This window comes from Oncorhynchus gorbuscha, linkage group LG07, assembly GCF_021184085.1.
Source record: "Oncorhynchus gorbuscha isolate QuinsamMale2020 ecotype Even-year linkage group LG07, OgorEven_v1.0, whole genome shotgun sequence".
NCBI lineage: Eukaryota > Metazoa > Chordata > Actinopteri > Salmoniformes > Salmonidae > Oncorhynchus > Oncorhynchus gorbuscha.
In genome coordinates, this window is record NC_060179.1 from 9,112,274 (window position 1) to 9,127,673 (window position 15,400).

The 15,400-nt window shown below is 44.3% G+C and overlaps 2 protein-coding genes across 2 annotated transcripts in view; one reads left to right on the plus strand and one right to left on the minus strand.

Moving 5' to 3' along the window:
* The window catches only part of LOC124039097 (docking protein 6-like), a 116,500-nt gene extending 112,226 nt beyond the window's left edge, over nucleotides 1–4,274 (plus strand). Inside the window, exons 9-10 of the mRNA XM_046354978.1 lie at nucleotides 2,629–2,682; nucleotides 3,021–4,274. Coding sequence (XP_046210934.1) covers nucleotides 2,629–2,682; nucleotides 3,021–3,140 — 174 coding nt within the window. The 3' untranslated portion in view covers nucleotides 3,141–4,274. The remainder of the gene's footprint in view (nucleotides 1–2,628; nucleotides 2,683–3,020) is intronic.
* A 6,753-nt stretch (nucleotides 4,275–11,027) lies between these two features.
* LOC124040471 (CD226 antigen-like) lies at nucleotides 11,028–13,531 on the minus strand. Its single transcript, XM_046357695.1, has 3 exons — nucleotides 13,468–13,531; nucleotides 11,325–11,663; nucleotides 11,028–11,119 (listed from the first exon to the last, which is right to left on the minus strand). Exons 1-3 carry the CDS (start codon nucleotides 13,529–13,531, stop codon nucleotides 11,028–11,030), a joined length of 495 nt encoding a protein of 164 aa, XP_046213651.1.
* Nucleotides 13,532–15,400: the final 1,869 nt, after the last annotated feature.

Consider the following 15,400-nt stretch of genomic DNA (forward strand, 5'->3'; position numbering starts at 1 on the left):
CTCTGACTGGACCACTCCAGAAGGTCAGGACTCTGACTGGGCCACTCCAGAAGGTCAGGACTCTGACTGGGCCACTCCAGAAGGCCAGGACTCTGACTGGGCCACTCCAGAAGGTCAGGACTCTGACTGGGACACTCCAGAAGGTCAGGACTCTGACTGGGCCACTCCAGAAGGTCAGGACTCTGACTGGGCCACTCCAGAAGGTCAGGACTCTGACTGGGCCACTCCAGAAGGTCAGGACTCTGACTGGGCCACTCCAGAAGGTCAGGACTCTGACTGGGCCACTCCAGAAGGTCAGGACTCTGACTGGGCCACTCCAGAAGGTCAGGACTCTGACTGGGCCACTCCAGAAGGTCAAGACTCTGACTGGGCCACTCCAGAAGGTCAAGACTCTGACTGGGCCACTCCAGAAGGTCAGGACTCTGACTGGGCCACTCCAGAAGGTCAGGACTCTGACTGGGCCACTCCAGAAGGTCAGGACTCTGACTGGGCCACTCCAGAAGGTCAGGACTCTGACTGGGCCACTCCAGAAGGTCAGGACTCAGGACCGGGGCACTCCAGAAGGTCAGGACTCTGACTGGGCCACTCCAGAAGGTCAGGACTCTGACTGGGCCACTCCAGAAGGTCAGGACTCTGACTGGACCACTCCAGAAGGTCAGGACTCTGACTGGGCCACTCCAGAAGGTCAGGACTCTGACTGGGCCACTCCAGAAGGCCAGGACTCTGACTGGGCCACTCCAGAAGGTCAGGACTCTGACTGGGCCACTCCAGCAGGTCAGGACTCTGACTGGGCCACTCCAGAAGGTCAGGACTCTGACTGGGCCACTCCAGAAGGTCAGGACTCTGACTGGGCCACTCCAGAAGGTCAGGACTCTGACTGGGCCACTCCAGAAGGTCAGGACTCTGACTGGGCCACTCCAGAAGGTCAGGACTCTGACTGGGCCACTCCAGAAGGTCAGGACTCTGACTGGGCCACTCCAGAAGGTCAAGACTCTGACTGGGCCACTCCAGAAGGTCAGGACTCTGACTGGGCCACTCCAGAAGGTCAGGACTCTGACTGGGCCACTCCAGAAGGTCAGGACTCTGACTGGGCCACTCCAGAAGGTCAGGACTCTGACTGGGCCACTCCAGAAGGTCAGGACTCTGACTGGGCCACTCCAGAAGGTCAGGACTCTGACTGGGCCACTCCAGAAGGTCAGGACTCTGACTGGGCCACTCCAGAAGGTCAGGACTCTGACTGGGCCACTCCAGAAGGTCAGGACTCTGACTGGGCCACTCCAGAAGGTCAGGACTCTGACTGGGCCACTCCAGAAGGTCAGGACTCTGACTGGGCCACTCCAGAAGGTCAGGACTCTGACTGGGCCACTCCAGAAGGTCAGGACTCTGACTGGACCACTCCAGAAGGTCAGGACTCTGACTGGGCCACTCCAGAAGGTCAGGACTCTGACTGGGCCACTCCAGAAGGCCAGGACTCTGACTGGGCCACTCCAGAAGGTCAGGACTCTGACTGGGACACTCAGAAGGTCAGGACTCTGACTGGGCCACTCCAGAAGGTCAGGACTCTGACTGGGCCACTCCAGAAGTTCAGGACTCTGACTGGGCCACTCCAGAAGGTCAGGACTCTGACTGGGCCACTCCAGAAGGTCAGGACTCTGACTGGGCCACTCCAGAAGGTCAGGACTCTGACTGGGCCACTCCAGAAGGTCAGGACTCTGACTGGGCCACTCCAGAAGGTCAGGACTCTGACTGGGCCACTCCAGAAGGTCAGGACTCTGACTGGGCCTCTCCAAATGGTGTATTTTCTTCTGTTGAAGCGATTCTGTTGTTGATTTACTTCTGTGTTTTGTGTTGTTGCTCTGTTGCATCACCCAACTTCTGTTAAGCGTCAATTGGCGGACAGATAGCCTAGCATTCTCCTGTAAAATGTATTGATGAACTTCCAAATTGAATTTTTCGTCGACGATAGGAAGCTGTCTCGGCCCTGAGGCAGCAAAGCAGCCCCAAACCTTGATGTTCCCTCCACCATACTTTACAGTGGGGATGAGGTTTTGATGTTGGCGTGCTGTGCCTTTTTTTCTCCACACATAGTGTTGTTTGTTCCTTCTAAGCAACTCACCTTTAGTTTCATCTGTCCACAGAATATTTTTCCAGTAGCGCTGTGGAACATCCAGGTGCACTTTTGCAAACTTCAGACGTGCAGCAATGTTTTTTTGAACAGCAGTGGCTTTTTCTGTGGTTTCCTCCCATGACCACCATTCTTGTTTAGTGTTTTACGTATCGTAGACTCGTTAACAGAGATGTTAGCATGTTCCAGAGATTTCTGTAAGTCTTTAGCTAGGATTCTTCTTAACCTCATTGAGCATTCTGCTCTGTGCTCATGCAGTCATATTTTCTCCTAGGGAGAGTAGCAACAGTGCTGAACTTTCTCCATTTATAGACACTTAGTCCTACTCTGGACTGATGAACATCAAGGCTTTTAGGGATACTTCTGTAACCCTTTCCAGCTTAATGCAAGTCAACAATTCTTAATCTTAGGTCTTCTCAGATCTCTTTTGTTCGAGGCATGGTTCACATCAGGCAATGCTTCTTGTGAATAGCAAACTCAAATTTTATGTGTGTTTTTTATAGGGCAAGGCAGCTCTAACCAACATCTCCAATCTCGTCTCATTGATTGGACTCCAGGTGAGCTGACTCCTGACTCCAATTATCTTTTGGAGAAGTCATTAGCCTAGGGGTTCACATGCTTTTTCTCACCTACACTGTGAATGTTTAAATAATGTATTCGATATAGAGAGGAAAATACTATAATTTGTGTGTTATTAATTTAAGCACACTGTGTTGGTCTATTGATGTGATTTAGTTGAAGATCAGATGAAATGTGATGACCAATTTATGCAGAAATCCAGGTATTTCCAAAGGGTTCACATGGTTTTTCTTGACACTGTATATCTGGTTAACAAGCGGTTTGATGCCTTCTGTGTGGAGCCCTCAGAGCCGTTCTGACTACTGTTGTTTTCCAGACCTTGCACCTCGTCCTCCAGCCACTGAATGAAGTGCCTTGTGATGCATGCAGACTGCAGCGTGACACTACTGTACCAGACAGAGGCCTCTGTCTCTGGGTCTGTGTTTGTCATTGGTAGCGATGATTACGGTACATATCTGGAGCAAGACATTCTGAAAATAGTCTTGTCAATTTGTATTACATTATTTTTTTAAAGTCTTGTCACTATCTGAGAAATGATACAGTTTCCACCAATTCACAGTTTCCAAGAACACAAATTCAATGTTCACAAGAAAAGACCATCTGTTTATTGAGGTACTCAGATGAGCATATTTGTCCAGAACTGTTTATCCTATTAATTATTTTGTCGAGGTTCGATTATTTATTTTCATAGCGGTAGATATGTTTATATGGAATCCCAAAAACGTCCAAGGCACGGTATAAAACAATAACCATGAATATCATGTATTTAGATCACACAATTAGCATGTTTGTTTAGTTCTACTTAACACATGTGTGAATTAATTTAAACCTCAACGTTGGTTGGATTAACAAAGAATGTGCCCTTCTACGAAAGGTTCTCGTTTATCTATTTGTTACGATGGTAAAACTGTGTAAAACTGTAAAGGGATGAATCAGTTCCATTTAGTTTGGAGTATTTATAGGACTATGGTAAGAAGACAAAGTATTTCTAGGATGTTCTGTGACATTCGTCATTTTCTGTTTTCCACGTTACATTTCCTTCTCCTGTTGTTTATGTCAGCCATCTTGTTTTAATAAAGTTGAGGAATACACAGGAGGTTGAGGAATACACAGGAGGTTGAGGTATACACAGGAGGTTGAGGAATACACAGGAGGTTGAGGAATACACAGGAGGTTGAGGAATACACAGGAGGTTGAGGAATACCCAGGAGGTTGAGGAATACCCAGGAGGTTGAGGAATACCCAGGAGGTTGAGGAATACCCAGGGGTTGAGGAATACCCAGGGGGTTGAGGAATACCCAGGGGGTTGAGGAATACCCAGGGGGTTGAGGAATACCCAGGGGGTTGAAGAATACCAAGGAGGTTGAGGAATACCCAGGAGGTTGAGGAATACCCAGGAGGGTGAGGAATACCCAGGAGGGTGAGGAATACCCAGGGGGTTGAGGAATACCCAGGAGGTTGAGGAATACCCAGGAGGTTGAGGAATACCCAGGAGGGTGAGGAATACCCAGGAGGTTGAGGAATACCCAGGGGGTTGAGGAATACCCAGGAGGTTTTTGGTCAGGCACTACGCAACACATTGGTAATGTTCCTACCACCACAATGTTAGTTTGATGTCAATGTCTAAATAATCACACACTATATGCGTTTGTGTGTTTGTTTTTTTACTTTGTCGTAATGTGTTAATAGCACTTTTAATTGAGTGTAGGATTACTTTATTCACTCACTCAATGTATATACTGTATGTAATATGTTTTTTTCTGATGAGGTAAGAGAATAAATTGAATGTACATGCTGTCAAGGTATAAAATGTCTTCTTTTTGTATTTCTTCCGTGTCTTCTTTGTTCTGATGGCGATCCATTTCTCAGTTGATTTACCCGATGTGTAACAGGGCTAAATGCAGTTCCATTAGAGGCTCCCTGATAAGCCGGTTAGTGATAAAGTAACTAGGGCAGAGATTCAATCAAAAGCGCATTGCAATGTGCTTTAAAAGTCCATTTTCCAGACATTCGCGAAGATCGCATTCATGGCAAGCGCTGCAGATGTCGGCCAAGTGAAAATGACCTTTAACATTTAAGTGCAATGCGCTTGTTTACAACACACCTTTTGATTTAAACCCGGTCAAACACTCCTAGAAAATACCAATTGATGTCCCGGTTGGTTTTTATTTAGTTCACATGAGGTCATTAAAGTCACAGAGAAACAGACTGTATATTGTATGCTTAATACATTGACAAGACTAAAACCCTGTATTCCCACATTGTCCATTGTTTCTCCTCTTCCTGCTGAGAGGTATTTCATTCCCAAGACCTCTGTTATGTTCTTAGCTGTGAATATAATTTTAATTGTGTCTCATTGGAGCATTCATATGCACTGAGTGTACAAAACATTAAGAACACATTCCTAATAGCTCAATTTTGTTCTTAGCCTTGAATATAATTATATTTTGTCCAACACAGTCAAAATGATTTCTAATCACAGCATTCATATACACTGAGTGTACAAAACATTAAGAACACCTTCCTATTATTGAGTTGCATCCCCCCCACCCCACCCCAACCCAACATTTTTGATACACACAGGACACTGTTGAGTGTGAAAAAACAGCAACGTTGCAGTTCTTGACACAAACCTGTGTACTTGGCACCTACTATCAAACCCCCGCTCAAAGGCAGTTAAGTTTTTGTCTTGTCCATGCACCCTCTGAATGGAACACATGCACAATTCATGTCTCAGTTGTCTCAAGGCTTAAACTCCCTTCTTTAACCTGTCTCCTCCCCTTCATCTACACTGATTGAGTGGATTCAACAGGTAACGTCAATAAGGGATTGTAGCTTCCACCTGGATTCACCTGGTCGGTCTATGTCATGGAAAGAGCAGGTGTTCTTAATGTTTTGTATACTCAGTGTAGATTCTACAGTTAGAATGAGAAAGAATAATTGATCTATGTCTTAGATGCAAAAGGAACATACACTGTTACATCTGATGATTAGAATTTTACATCGGAGAAATTCCATGACAACATTCCATGAGAACCCACAGGGCCTATTCGCATAATAACAACCAGGACATACAGCACTCCCTGAGGATGACACGGCATGATTGCTTTGTTCTTTGTCACACAATTGAGTTAGAGACGATTGTGAGGATTTGAATAGAGAATGTGATAGTTTCTAATGGTGAACGCTTTTAATGACAGTTTGCTTAGTAGGGAGTTACTGAGTTCTGCATGTGATGCCTTCAACGATACATCTTTTGGTCAGACAGGGGTCTGTAACACAGCACTGAGGTCAGCGGTCAGACAGGGTTGTGTAACACAGCACTGAGGTCAGAGGTCAGACAGGGGTCTGTAACACAGCACTGAGGTCAGAGGTCAGACAGGGTTGTGTAACACAGCACTGCTCCCTATTTCGTCCTCTTAGTGTGTAGACGTATGGTGTGCATGTTGGCATACACTGGCATATCTCCCTCTGATTGGTCCCCTTCCTCATCCTGTCATGCACAGGCATGTTCTGATTGTCATTGCAGGAATAGAAAGACATTAGAAATTAGAGATTACATTTATATATTAGAGATGTGCCACAGACTGATTCATGGAAAGAAGAGGACACTCTATGATGAACCTAATTCTATTATGTTAATGTCCAGTATCCACATGATCAGGAAATTACGAGAGATAATGTTAGATTTTTACCCGTCTCTGAGCTGGATGCAATTTGATCATGTACTCCTCTCTCCTCTTCTTCTTTCTGGAGAGACAGCCATAGACAGAGAGTAAGACAGAGTCAGAGAGAGAGACAGAAACAGAGAGAGAGACAGAGTCAGAGAGAAAGAGAGTCAGAGAGAGAGAGTCAGAGGGAGAGAGAGAGAGTCAGAGAGAGAGAGAGAGAAAGACACAGATAGTCAAAGAGAGAGACAGAAACAGAGAGAGAGACATAGACAGAGACGAATACAGAGTCAGAGAGAGAGACAGAAACAGAGAGAGAGAGAGTCAGAGAGAGAGACAGAAACAGAGAGAGAGAGAGAGTCAGAGAGAGAGACAGAAACAGAGAGAGAGAGAGTCAGAGAGAGAGACAGAAATAGAGAGAGAGACAGAGTCAGAGAGAAAGAGAGTCAGAGAGAGAGTCAGAGGGAGAGAGAGAGAGTCAGAGAGAGAGACAGAAACAGAGAGAGAGAGAGAGTCAGAGAGAGAGACAGAAACAGAGAGAGAGAGAGTCAGAGAGAGAGACAGAAATAGAGAGAGAGACAGAGTCAGAGAGAAAGAGAGTCAGAGAGAGAGTCAGAGGGAGAGAGAGAGAGTCAGAGAGAGAGACAGAAACAGAGAGAGAGACAGAGTCAGAGAGAAAGAGAGTCAGAGAGAGAGTCAGAGGGAGAGAGAGAGAGTCAGAGAGAGAGAGAGAGAAAGACACAGATAGTCAAAGAGAGAGACAGAAACAGAGAGAGAGACATAGACAGAGACGAATACAGAGTCAGAGAGAGAGACAGAAACAGAGAGAGAGAGAGTCAGAGAGAGAGACAGAAACAGAGAGAGAGAGAGTCAGAGAGAGAGACAGAAATAGAGAGAGAGAGAGAGAGTCAGAGAGAGAGACAGAAATAGAGAGAGATAGGGACATAGACAGAGACTAATACAGAGTCAGAGAGAGACAGAAATAGAGAGAGATAGGGACATAGACAGAGACTAATACAGAGTCAGAGAGAGACAGAAATAGAGAGAGATAGGGACATAGACAGAGACTAATACAGAGTCAGAGAGAGACAGAAATAGAGAGAGATAGGGACATAGACAGAGACTAATACAGAGTCAGAGAGAGACAGAAATAGAGAGAGATAGGGACATAGACAGAGACTAATACAGAGTCAGAGAGAGACAGAAATAGAGAGAGATAGGGACATAGACAGAGACTAATACAGAGTCAGAGAGAGACAGAAATAGAGAGAGATAGGGACATAGACAGAGACTAATACAGAGTCAGAGAGAGACAGAAATAGAGAGAGATAGGGACATAGACAGAGACTAATACAGAGTCAGAGAGAGACAGAAATAGAGAGAGATAGGGACATAGACAGAGACTAATACAGAGTCAGAGAGAGACAGAAATAGAGAGAGAGAGAAAGACACAGACAGACAGACAGACAGACAGACAGACAGACAGACAGACAGACAGACAGACAGACAGACAGACAGACAGACAGACAGACAGACAGACAGACAGACAGACAGACAGACAGACAGACAGACACACACACATTGTCCTAGCCCACACTCTATTGTAAGTACAACACCTACACTTTAACCTTTTCGCTGTGACAGCAAAATGAAAGTGCACTTTCTGAGCAAAACTCTTTTAGACATATGGTGCGGGGGAAGGGAGAGATGGATGGAAGAAATAGAATTTCACAGCAAAACGTTTATTCTCTAACAAATGAGTACCTACAGTACTCCCAGTAGCCTGTTTACCTTTAACTGGGATGACTAATGTATAGTCTGGGAGAGGTATTTACCTTTAACTGGGATGACTAATGTATAGTCTGGGAGAGGTGTTTACCTTTAACTGGGATGACTAATGTATAGTCTGGGAGAGGTACTTACCTTTAACTGGGATGACTAATGTATCGTCTGGGAGAGGTGTGTACCTTTAACTGGGATGACTAATGTATAGTCTGGGAGAGGTACTTACCTTTAACTGGGATGACTAATGTATAGTCTGGGAGAGGTACTTACCTTTAACTGGGATGACTAATGTATAGTCTGGGAGAGGTATTTACCTTTAACTGGGATGACTAATGTATAGTCTGGGAGAGGTACTTACCTTTAACTGGGATGACTAATGTATAGTCTGGGAGAGGTATTTACCTTTAACTGGGATGACTAATGTATAGTCTGGGAGAGGTGTTTACCTTTAACTGGGATGACTAATGTATAGTCTGGGAGAGGTATTTACCTTTAACTGGGATGACTAATGTATAGTCTGGGAGAGGTATTTACCTTTAACTGGGATGACTAATGTATAGTCTGGGAGAGGTGTTTACCTTTAACTGGGATGACTAATGTATAGTCTGGGAGAGGTGTTTACCTTTAACTGGGATGACTAATGTATAGTCTGGGAGAGGTATTTACCTTTAACTGGGATGACTAATGTATAGTCTGGGAGAGGTGTTTACCTTTAACTGGGATGACTAATGTATAGTCTGGGAGAGGTGTTTACCTTTAACTGGGATGACTAATGTATAGTCTGGGAGAGGTACTTACCTTTAACTGGGATGACTAATGTATAGTCTGGGAGAGGTATTTACCTTTAACTGGGATGACTAATGTATCGTCTGGGAGAGGTGTTTACCTTTATACCTTTAACTGGGATGACTAATGTATAGTCTGGGAGAGGTGTTTACCTTTAACTGGGATGACTAATGTATAGTCTGGGAGAGGTATTTACCTTTAACTGGGATGACTAATGTATCGTCTGGGAGAGGTGTTTACCTTTATACCTTTAACTGAGATGACTAATGTATAGTCTGGGAGAGGTATTTACCTTTAACTGGGATGACTAATGTATAGTCTGGGAGAGGTGTTTACCTTTAACTGGGATGACTAATGTATAGTCTGGGAGAGGTATTTACCTTTAACTGGGATGACTAATGTATTGTCTGGGAGAGGTGTTTACCTTTAACTGGGATGACTAATGTATTGTCTGGGAGAGGTGTTTACCTTTATACCTTTAACTGAGATGACTAATGTATAGTCTGGGAGAGGTATTTACCTTTAACTGGGATGACTAATGTATAGTCTGGGAGAGGTGTTTACCTTTAACTGGGATGACTAATGTATTGTCTGGGAGAGGTGTTTACCTTTATACCTTTAACTGAGATGACTAATGTATAGTCTGGGAGAGGTGTTTACCTTTAACTGGGATGACTAATGTATAGTCTGGGAGAGGTACTTACCTTTAACTGGGATGACTAAGGTATTGTCTGGGAGAGGTATTTACCTTTAACTGGGATGACTATCGTCTGGGAGAGGTGTTTACCTTTAACTGGGATGACTAATGTATAGTCTGGGAGAGGTATTTACCTTTAACTGGGATGACTATCGTCTGGGAGAGGTATTTTACTTGTAAGAATTATTATAACTTTTATATTTATCACGTACAGATCTCATATAAAAAAAAAGCTTGACTGTTAAAAGGCAATGTGTAAAAAGGTACCTTCCTCAACTCATGCTTTCATCAATGTGAGTTCACTGAATATTGTTTTGAAGTTTACCTAGACCAAACTAAAGTAAAAATAGCTGTATATTGTCCCTGGATTAAGAAAGCGTAGGGGAAGTCAACTCTTACCTCTGCCAAACGACCATTATTCGAATGACAGAGAGCAGGATTAACAGGCCTGCTACTCCTCCACCAACATAAAATGTAAATCAGATACGCAGACATACTGAAATCAACTGAGAACAGAGAGAGAAAAGAGAGAATAATGGGAGAAATAAGAGAACAGAGAGAGAAATTGAGAGAACAGAGGGAGAAAAGAGAGAACGGAGGGAGAATTGAGAGAACAGAGGGAGAAAAGAGAGAACGGAGGGAGAATTGAGAGAACAGAGGGAGAATTGAGAGAACAGAGGGAGAAAAGAGAGAACAGAGGGAGAAAAGAGAGAACAGAGGGAGAAAAGAGAGAACAGAGGGAGAAAAGAGAGAACAGAGGGAGAAAAGAGAGAACAGAGGGAGAAAAGAGAGAACAGAGGGAGAAAAGAGAGAACAGAGGGAGAAAAGAGAGAACAGAGGGAGAAAAGAGAGAACAGAGGGAGAAAAGAGAGAACAGAGGGAGAAAAGAGAGAACAGAGGGAGAAAAGAGAGAACAGAGGGAGAAAAGAGAGAACAGAGGGAGGAAGGGAGAATGGAGGGAGAAAAGAGCACATTAGATACTTGTATCTAAACCTGTTTCCAAAATGGTGAGTTGGTCACAGTTAATTTACTTTTGAGTTGTGGTTTAAAGAGGGTCGGCTGGATCGAAACAATGTTTTTTGGTCGATTTGGTGAGTTACAAGAACTCCAAAAACATTAGGTGATCATTGGACAAAATAAGTGTCCAACCATATCCTCCTCTCCCACACACCACCACGCATGTAGAGAATACTTCTGTTTTGCAAACCAATAGCGTGCACCACATCCTGTGTGACGTTAGGCTCTCACTGTGTGTACCATCTCAGTCTAGATCATCATTGTCACAGGAAAATAAGACTTTTCTGCCCAGGATTTTAAGGTCACAATGTCACTGCACAACTAAATACCCGTTTTCCCTGTATTAGTAACTAAGTACAACCTCATACGTCTAATTGACCTGGTCATGTTTAAACTCTGACCTCTCACCTGGGCTAGGTTCTGGTTCTCTGGTGTGGAGGTCCATTTCTTCTTGATCTTCATCTGTGAACAGACTTAACAAAGTTAGAGAGAATACGGAGACATGATATGGTTAAGTTGTAATAATAATGACATAGTAATAACCAGAAAACAACCACCATTATCGGTGAAAGCATTTGGTACAAGATAGTCACAAACTGCATTCGATTATTTCAAGTGAAAACAACATATTCGAAATGAAAATAGACAAGAAGTCGTGTACAGTTACCTGCATCATCCTCCTCCACCAATATATCTCTGGCCCAGGATCCCCTGGGGAAGGTTTGAACAGAGCAGTGGTAAACCCCAGTGTCCTCCTGGCTGACGTTAGTGATGGTGATACTGCCGTCCATGGGTGTGGTCTTCAGGAACTGGATCCTGGTCTGGTAGGACTGGGAAATGGACAGCTCGTACTCAGGGTGGTACACGGCTATGGGGACCTTATCGAATCGGATCAGTTTGGTCCAGGAGACCATGATGAGGCTCCCTTCCCATGGACACACACACTCTAGAACCATCCCCTCCTCCAGCTTCACCGTGGTTACACCATCTGTCTGCTGCACAGAAACTGGACAGGTCGGAGGTCATATTTTTATACACGTACACAGTGTTATATTTATTACATGTTACCTGGTCAGTTCTTCAGGAATGTGAGTAACTCCCCCGATAAACGTAATTTTGTGACCTAAAATCATCTCCCGGCTTAGTTTTAACTCTGTAACGGAATGAATATGGAGTTTAAGCACACAGTACATAGTCAACCACTGGAATTATGACATGGAGAATATGCAACAACAAAAAAAACAGAATGAAAAGAACACAGGAAGAGCCCTCATCACGGAGTTCTGAGTCAGGTGCTCCGATGGAAGATCAAACAGTCATCACCTTCAATTCCCTCGTTTGAGTCTCTCCCCTGGATATCACTAATTAGGGAAATATGAGCCCACACACAAATCAACAGCGATGACCATAGCTGAAACAGGTTGGTCTTTAATCATAAACAACAATCCCCTAGAGAGGTATCCGTCCTGTCCTGTCAGAATAAAACAGCCCATCTAAAGACTAACTCATTAATAGTCTGTGTCTGAGCTGTGTGAGTCTTCTAATTCACCGTTAAAGAAATACGATGAGATAGTTGGTGTTCCTACAGTCTTGTAATTCAAGGTGTGTGTGTCCCCCGGTCTTGGGGCTCCTCTCGGGTACACGTTTTGGTTGTTGCCCTAGTACAACACAGCTGATTAAAACAACTAACTCATCATCAAGCTTTGATGATTTGAATCAGCTATGCAGTGCAGGGTAGAAGCTAAATGTGCACCAAAGGGGGGCCCCGGGACCGGGTTTGGAAACCCTTGTTCTAATTAACTTTTGAACAAAGAGAGAATGTCTGAATACAGACTGGTTGTTATGGAAACGTTCAATGATAATAAACGCTGTTTCAGAGAGAAACCGTGTTTAAAGTTGTAATCAAATATCTCATGTTAAGCAATCTTCAAGCAACTCGTTTTCTCAAAAGTGGGGTTATACGGTTATCAACATTCAAAGCCATTTCCCATTGTTCCTCAACTGTAGTGTATGATACACAATGTTCTAGATCTGGGTCTCTACTTTTATCCAATTTAAAAATCACAATTTCAAATGTTGCTACATAAAACCTGAATTGAGCTGGTTGGTTTAGTGAACACTAAACCACAACTGGGTGAACATGTAAGTAATAACACTGCATGTTAAGAGACTTTTAATTAACAGCAAATGTAAGACAACAAATGGCATAACCTAAACTTCTACCTAAACCAACCACTTTCAAGTCCTCTTCTTGTCCTCTTCTTGACAATCCATTATGTAACAGTATGTATTATGTAAAAAAAACGCTAAATGTACGTAGGTTCAGACATGTTGTGAAATAGCACAGTTACAAATAGAAACTGGATCAACTGGATGGACATCAGAAATAGAGGAAGGACTAAGAACAAACAAAATAGTACTATTGTAAAATAGATTGTGTCTGTAAAATGTGTATAATATGTATAAACTGAAGGAAGAAGCCTAAGTGTTATTGTTTATTAGTTTACTCCAATTGGGGGAAGGGTGGAGGGTTTGCGGGGAGTAATAAAGGTATATTCTAAAAAAAGTATGTATCTATAAAAAAAAAAGTATGTATCTATAATCTATAGAGGTATGTGTCTGTAATTATGTGTATATCTATGCATATGTGTATGTATACGGATATATATATATATATATATATATATATATATATATATATATATATATACATATATATTACCAAAAAAAAGATATGGGGGATTGATCCACCCCTTAAAAAAAAGAAGTTATATTTCCCTGATCGACATTCAATTTTAAAACAACCATACCTGTGAGACTAGAGAGAAGGATGAGGAGTGCCCTGTCATACCAGTGGTCCTTTTGTACAGCCATCTTGGCCCTCTGAGGCACAACGGAAGCTGCATTGACGAGATGAGAGGCACCAGGGCTGCACTTCCTTCCTCCCTCTCTCTCTCTCTCTCTCTCTCTCTCTCTCTCTCTCTCTCTCTCTCTCTCTCTCTCTCTCTCTCTCTCTCTCTCTCTCTCTCTCTCTCTCTCTCTCTCTCTCTCTCTCTCTCTCTCTCTCTCTCTCTCTCTCTCTCTCTCTCTCTCTCTCTCTCTCTCTCTCTCTCTCTCTCTCTCTCTCTCTCTCTCTCTCTCTCTCTCTCTCTCTCTCTCTCTCTCTCTCTCTCTCTCTCTCTCTCTCTCTCTCTCTCTCTCTGTCATGCAGGTGAAAGAGGACCCAAAAGCGACTTAACAGAAACAGAGTTTATTTAAGTCCAAAACGGAATAACAGAAATCCTCTAGACTTGTAGAGGGGAAACAACTGGAGAAGCGGCCACAGACTGCAGGTCGCTTCGGGTAGGCGCAGGCCGTAGTCGACAGAGACACCTGCTCACACGCAGCATCTGATGAAGGCAAAAAACACGACAGGACAGGGCGATACACAATCATAGCAAAAACACGACAGGACAGGGCGAAACGCAATCACAGCATGGTGAATACAATACAAGGAACCGACGGGACAGGAACGGAACACAAAGGAATAAATAGGGACTCTAATCAGGGGAAAGGATCGGGAACAGGTGTGGGAAGACTAAATGATGATTAGGGGAATAGGAACAGCTGGGAGCAGGAACGGAACGATAGAGAGAAGAGAGAGCGAGAGAGTGAGAGAGGGAGGGGGAGAGAGAGGGCTAGAAGGAGGGAAAGAACCAAATAAGACCAGCAGAGGGAAACGAATAGCATGGGAAGCACAGGGACAAGACAAGATAATAAATGACAAACATGACAGTACCCCCCCACTCACCGAGCGCCTCCTGGCGCTCTCGAGGAGGAACACTGGCGGCAACGGAGGAAATCATAGATCAAACGGTCCAGCACGTCCCGAGAAAGAACCCAACTCCTCTCCTCAGGACCGTAACGAAAAACGATAAAAAGGGAAACTAGGGTACTACTCTAAAAAAAAAATGAGAACTAGGGACAGACTGAGACACAGCAAGGGCAGGGACAAGAACAGGAGAGATGCGATGGCAGGGAACAGACTGAGACCCAGCAAGACCAGGAGCAGAAGCAGAAAAAAAAATTACCAGACTTCTTCTGCGCGCAGTCTGAACACGCAGCCACGAAACGGCGCGTGTCACGCTCCTGAGTCGGCCACCAAAAGCGCTGGCGAATAGACGCAAGAGTGCCTCGAACACCGGGATGACCAGCTAACTTGGCAGAGTGAGCCCACTGAAGAACAGCCAGACGAGTGGAAACAGGAACGAAAAGGAGGTTACTAGGACAAGCGCGGCGACGCAGTGTGCGTGAGTGCTTGCTTAACCTGTCTTTCAATTCCCCAGACTGTCAACCCGACAACACGCCCATAAGGAAGAATCCCTCGAGATCAGTAGAAGCCACAGAAGAACTAAACAGACGGGATAAGGCATCAGGCTTGGTGTTCTTGCTACCCGGACGGTAAGAAATCACAAACTCGAAACGAGCGAAAAACAACGCCCAACGAGCTTGACGGGCATTAAGTCGTTTGGCAGAACGGATGTACTCAAGGTTCTTATGGTCTGTCCAAACGACAAAAGGAACGGTCGCCCCCTCCAACCACTGTCGCCATTCGCCTAGGGCTAAGCGGATGGCGAGCAGTTCACGGTTACCCACATCATAGTTGCGCTCAGATGGCGACAGGCGATGAGAAAAATAAGCGCAAGGATGAACCTTATCGTCAGACTGGAAGCGCTGGGATAGAATGGCTCCCACGCCTACCTC

Bases quoted from the DNA above. Each gene is read 5' to 3' on its own strand.
- LOC124040471 (XM_046357695.1), bottom strand. From the start codon at position 13,531: ATGGCTGTACAAAAGGACCACTGGTATGACAGGGCACTCCTCATCCTT. The intron at 11,664-13,467 runs GTATGGTTGTTT...CGACCTGTCCAG, and splicing joins CCTTCTCTCTAGTCTCACAG to TTTCTGTGCAGCAGACAGAT. The intron at 11,120-11,324 runs GTAACTGTACAC...GTCTGTTCACAG, and splicing joins GGTGGAGGAGGATGATGCAG to ATGAAGATCAAGAAGAAATG.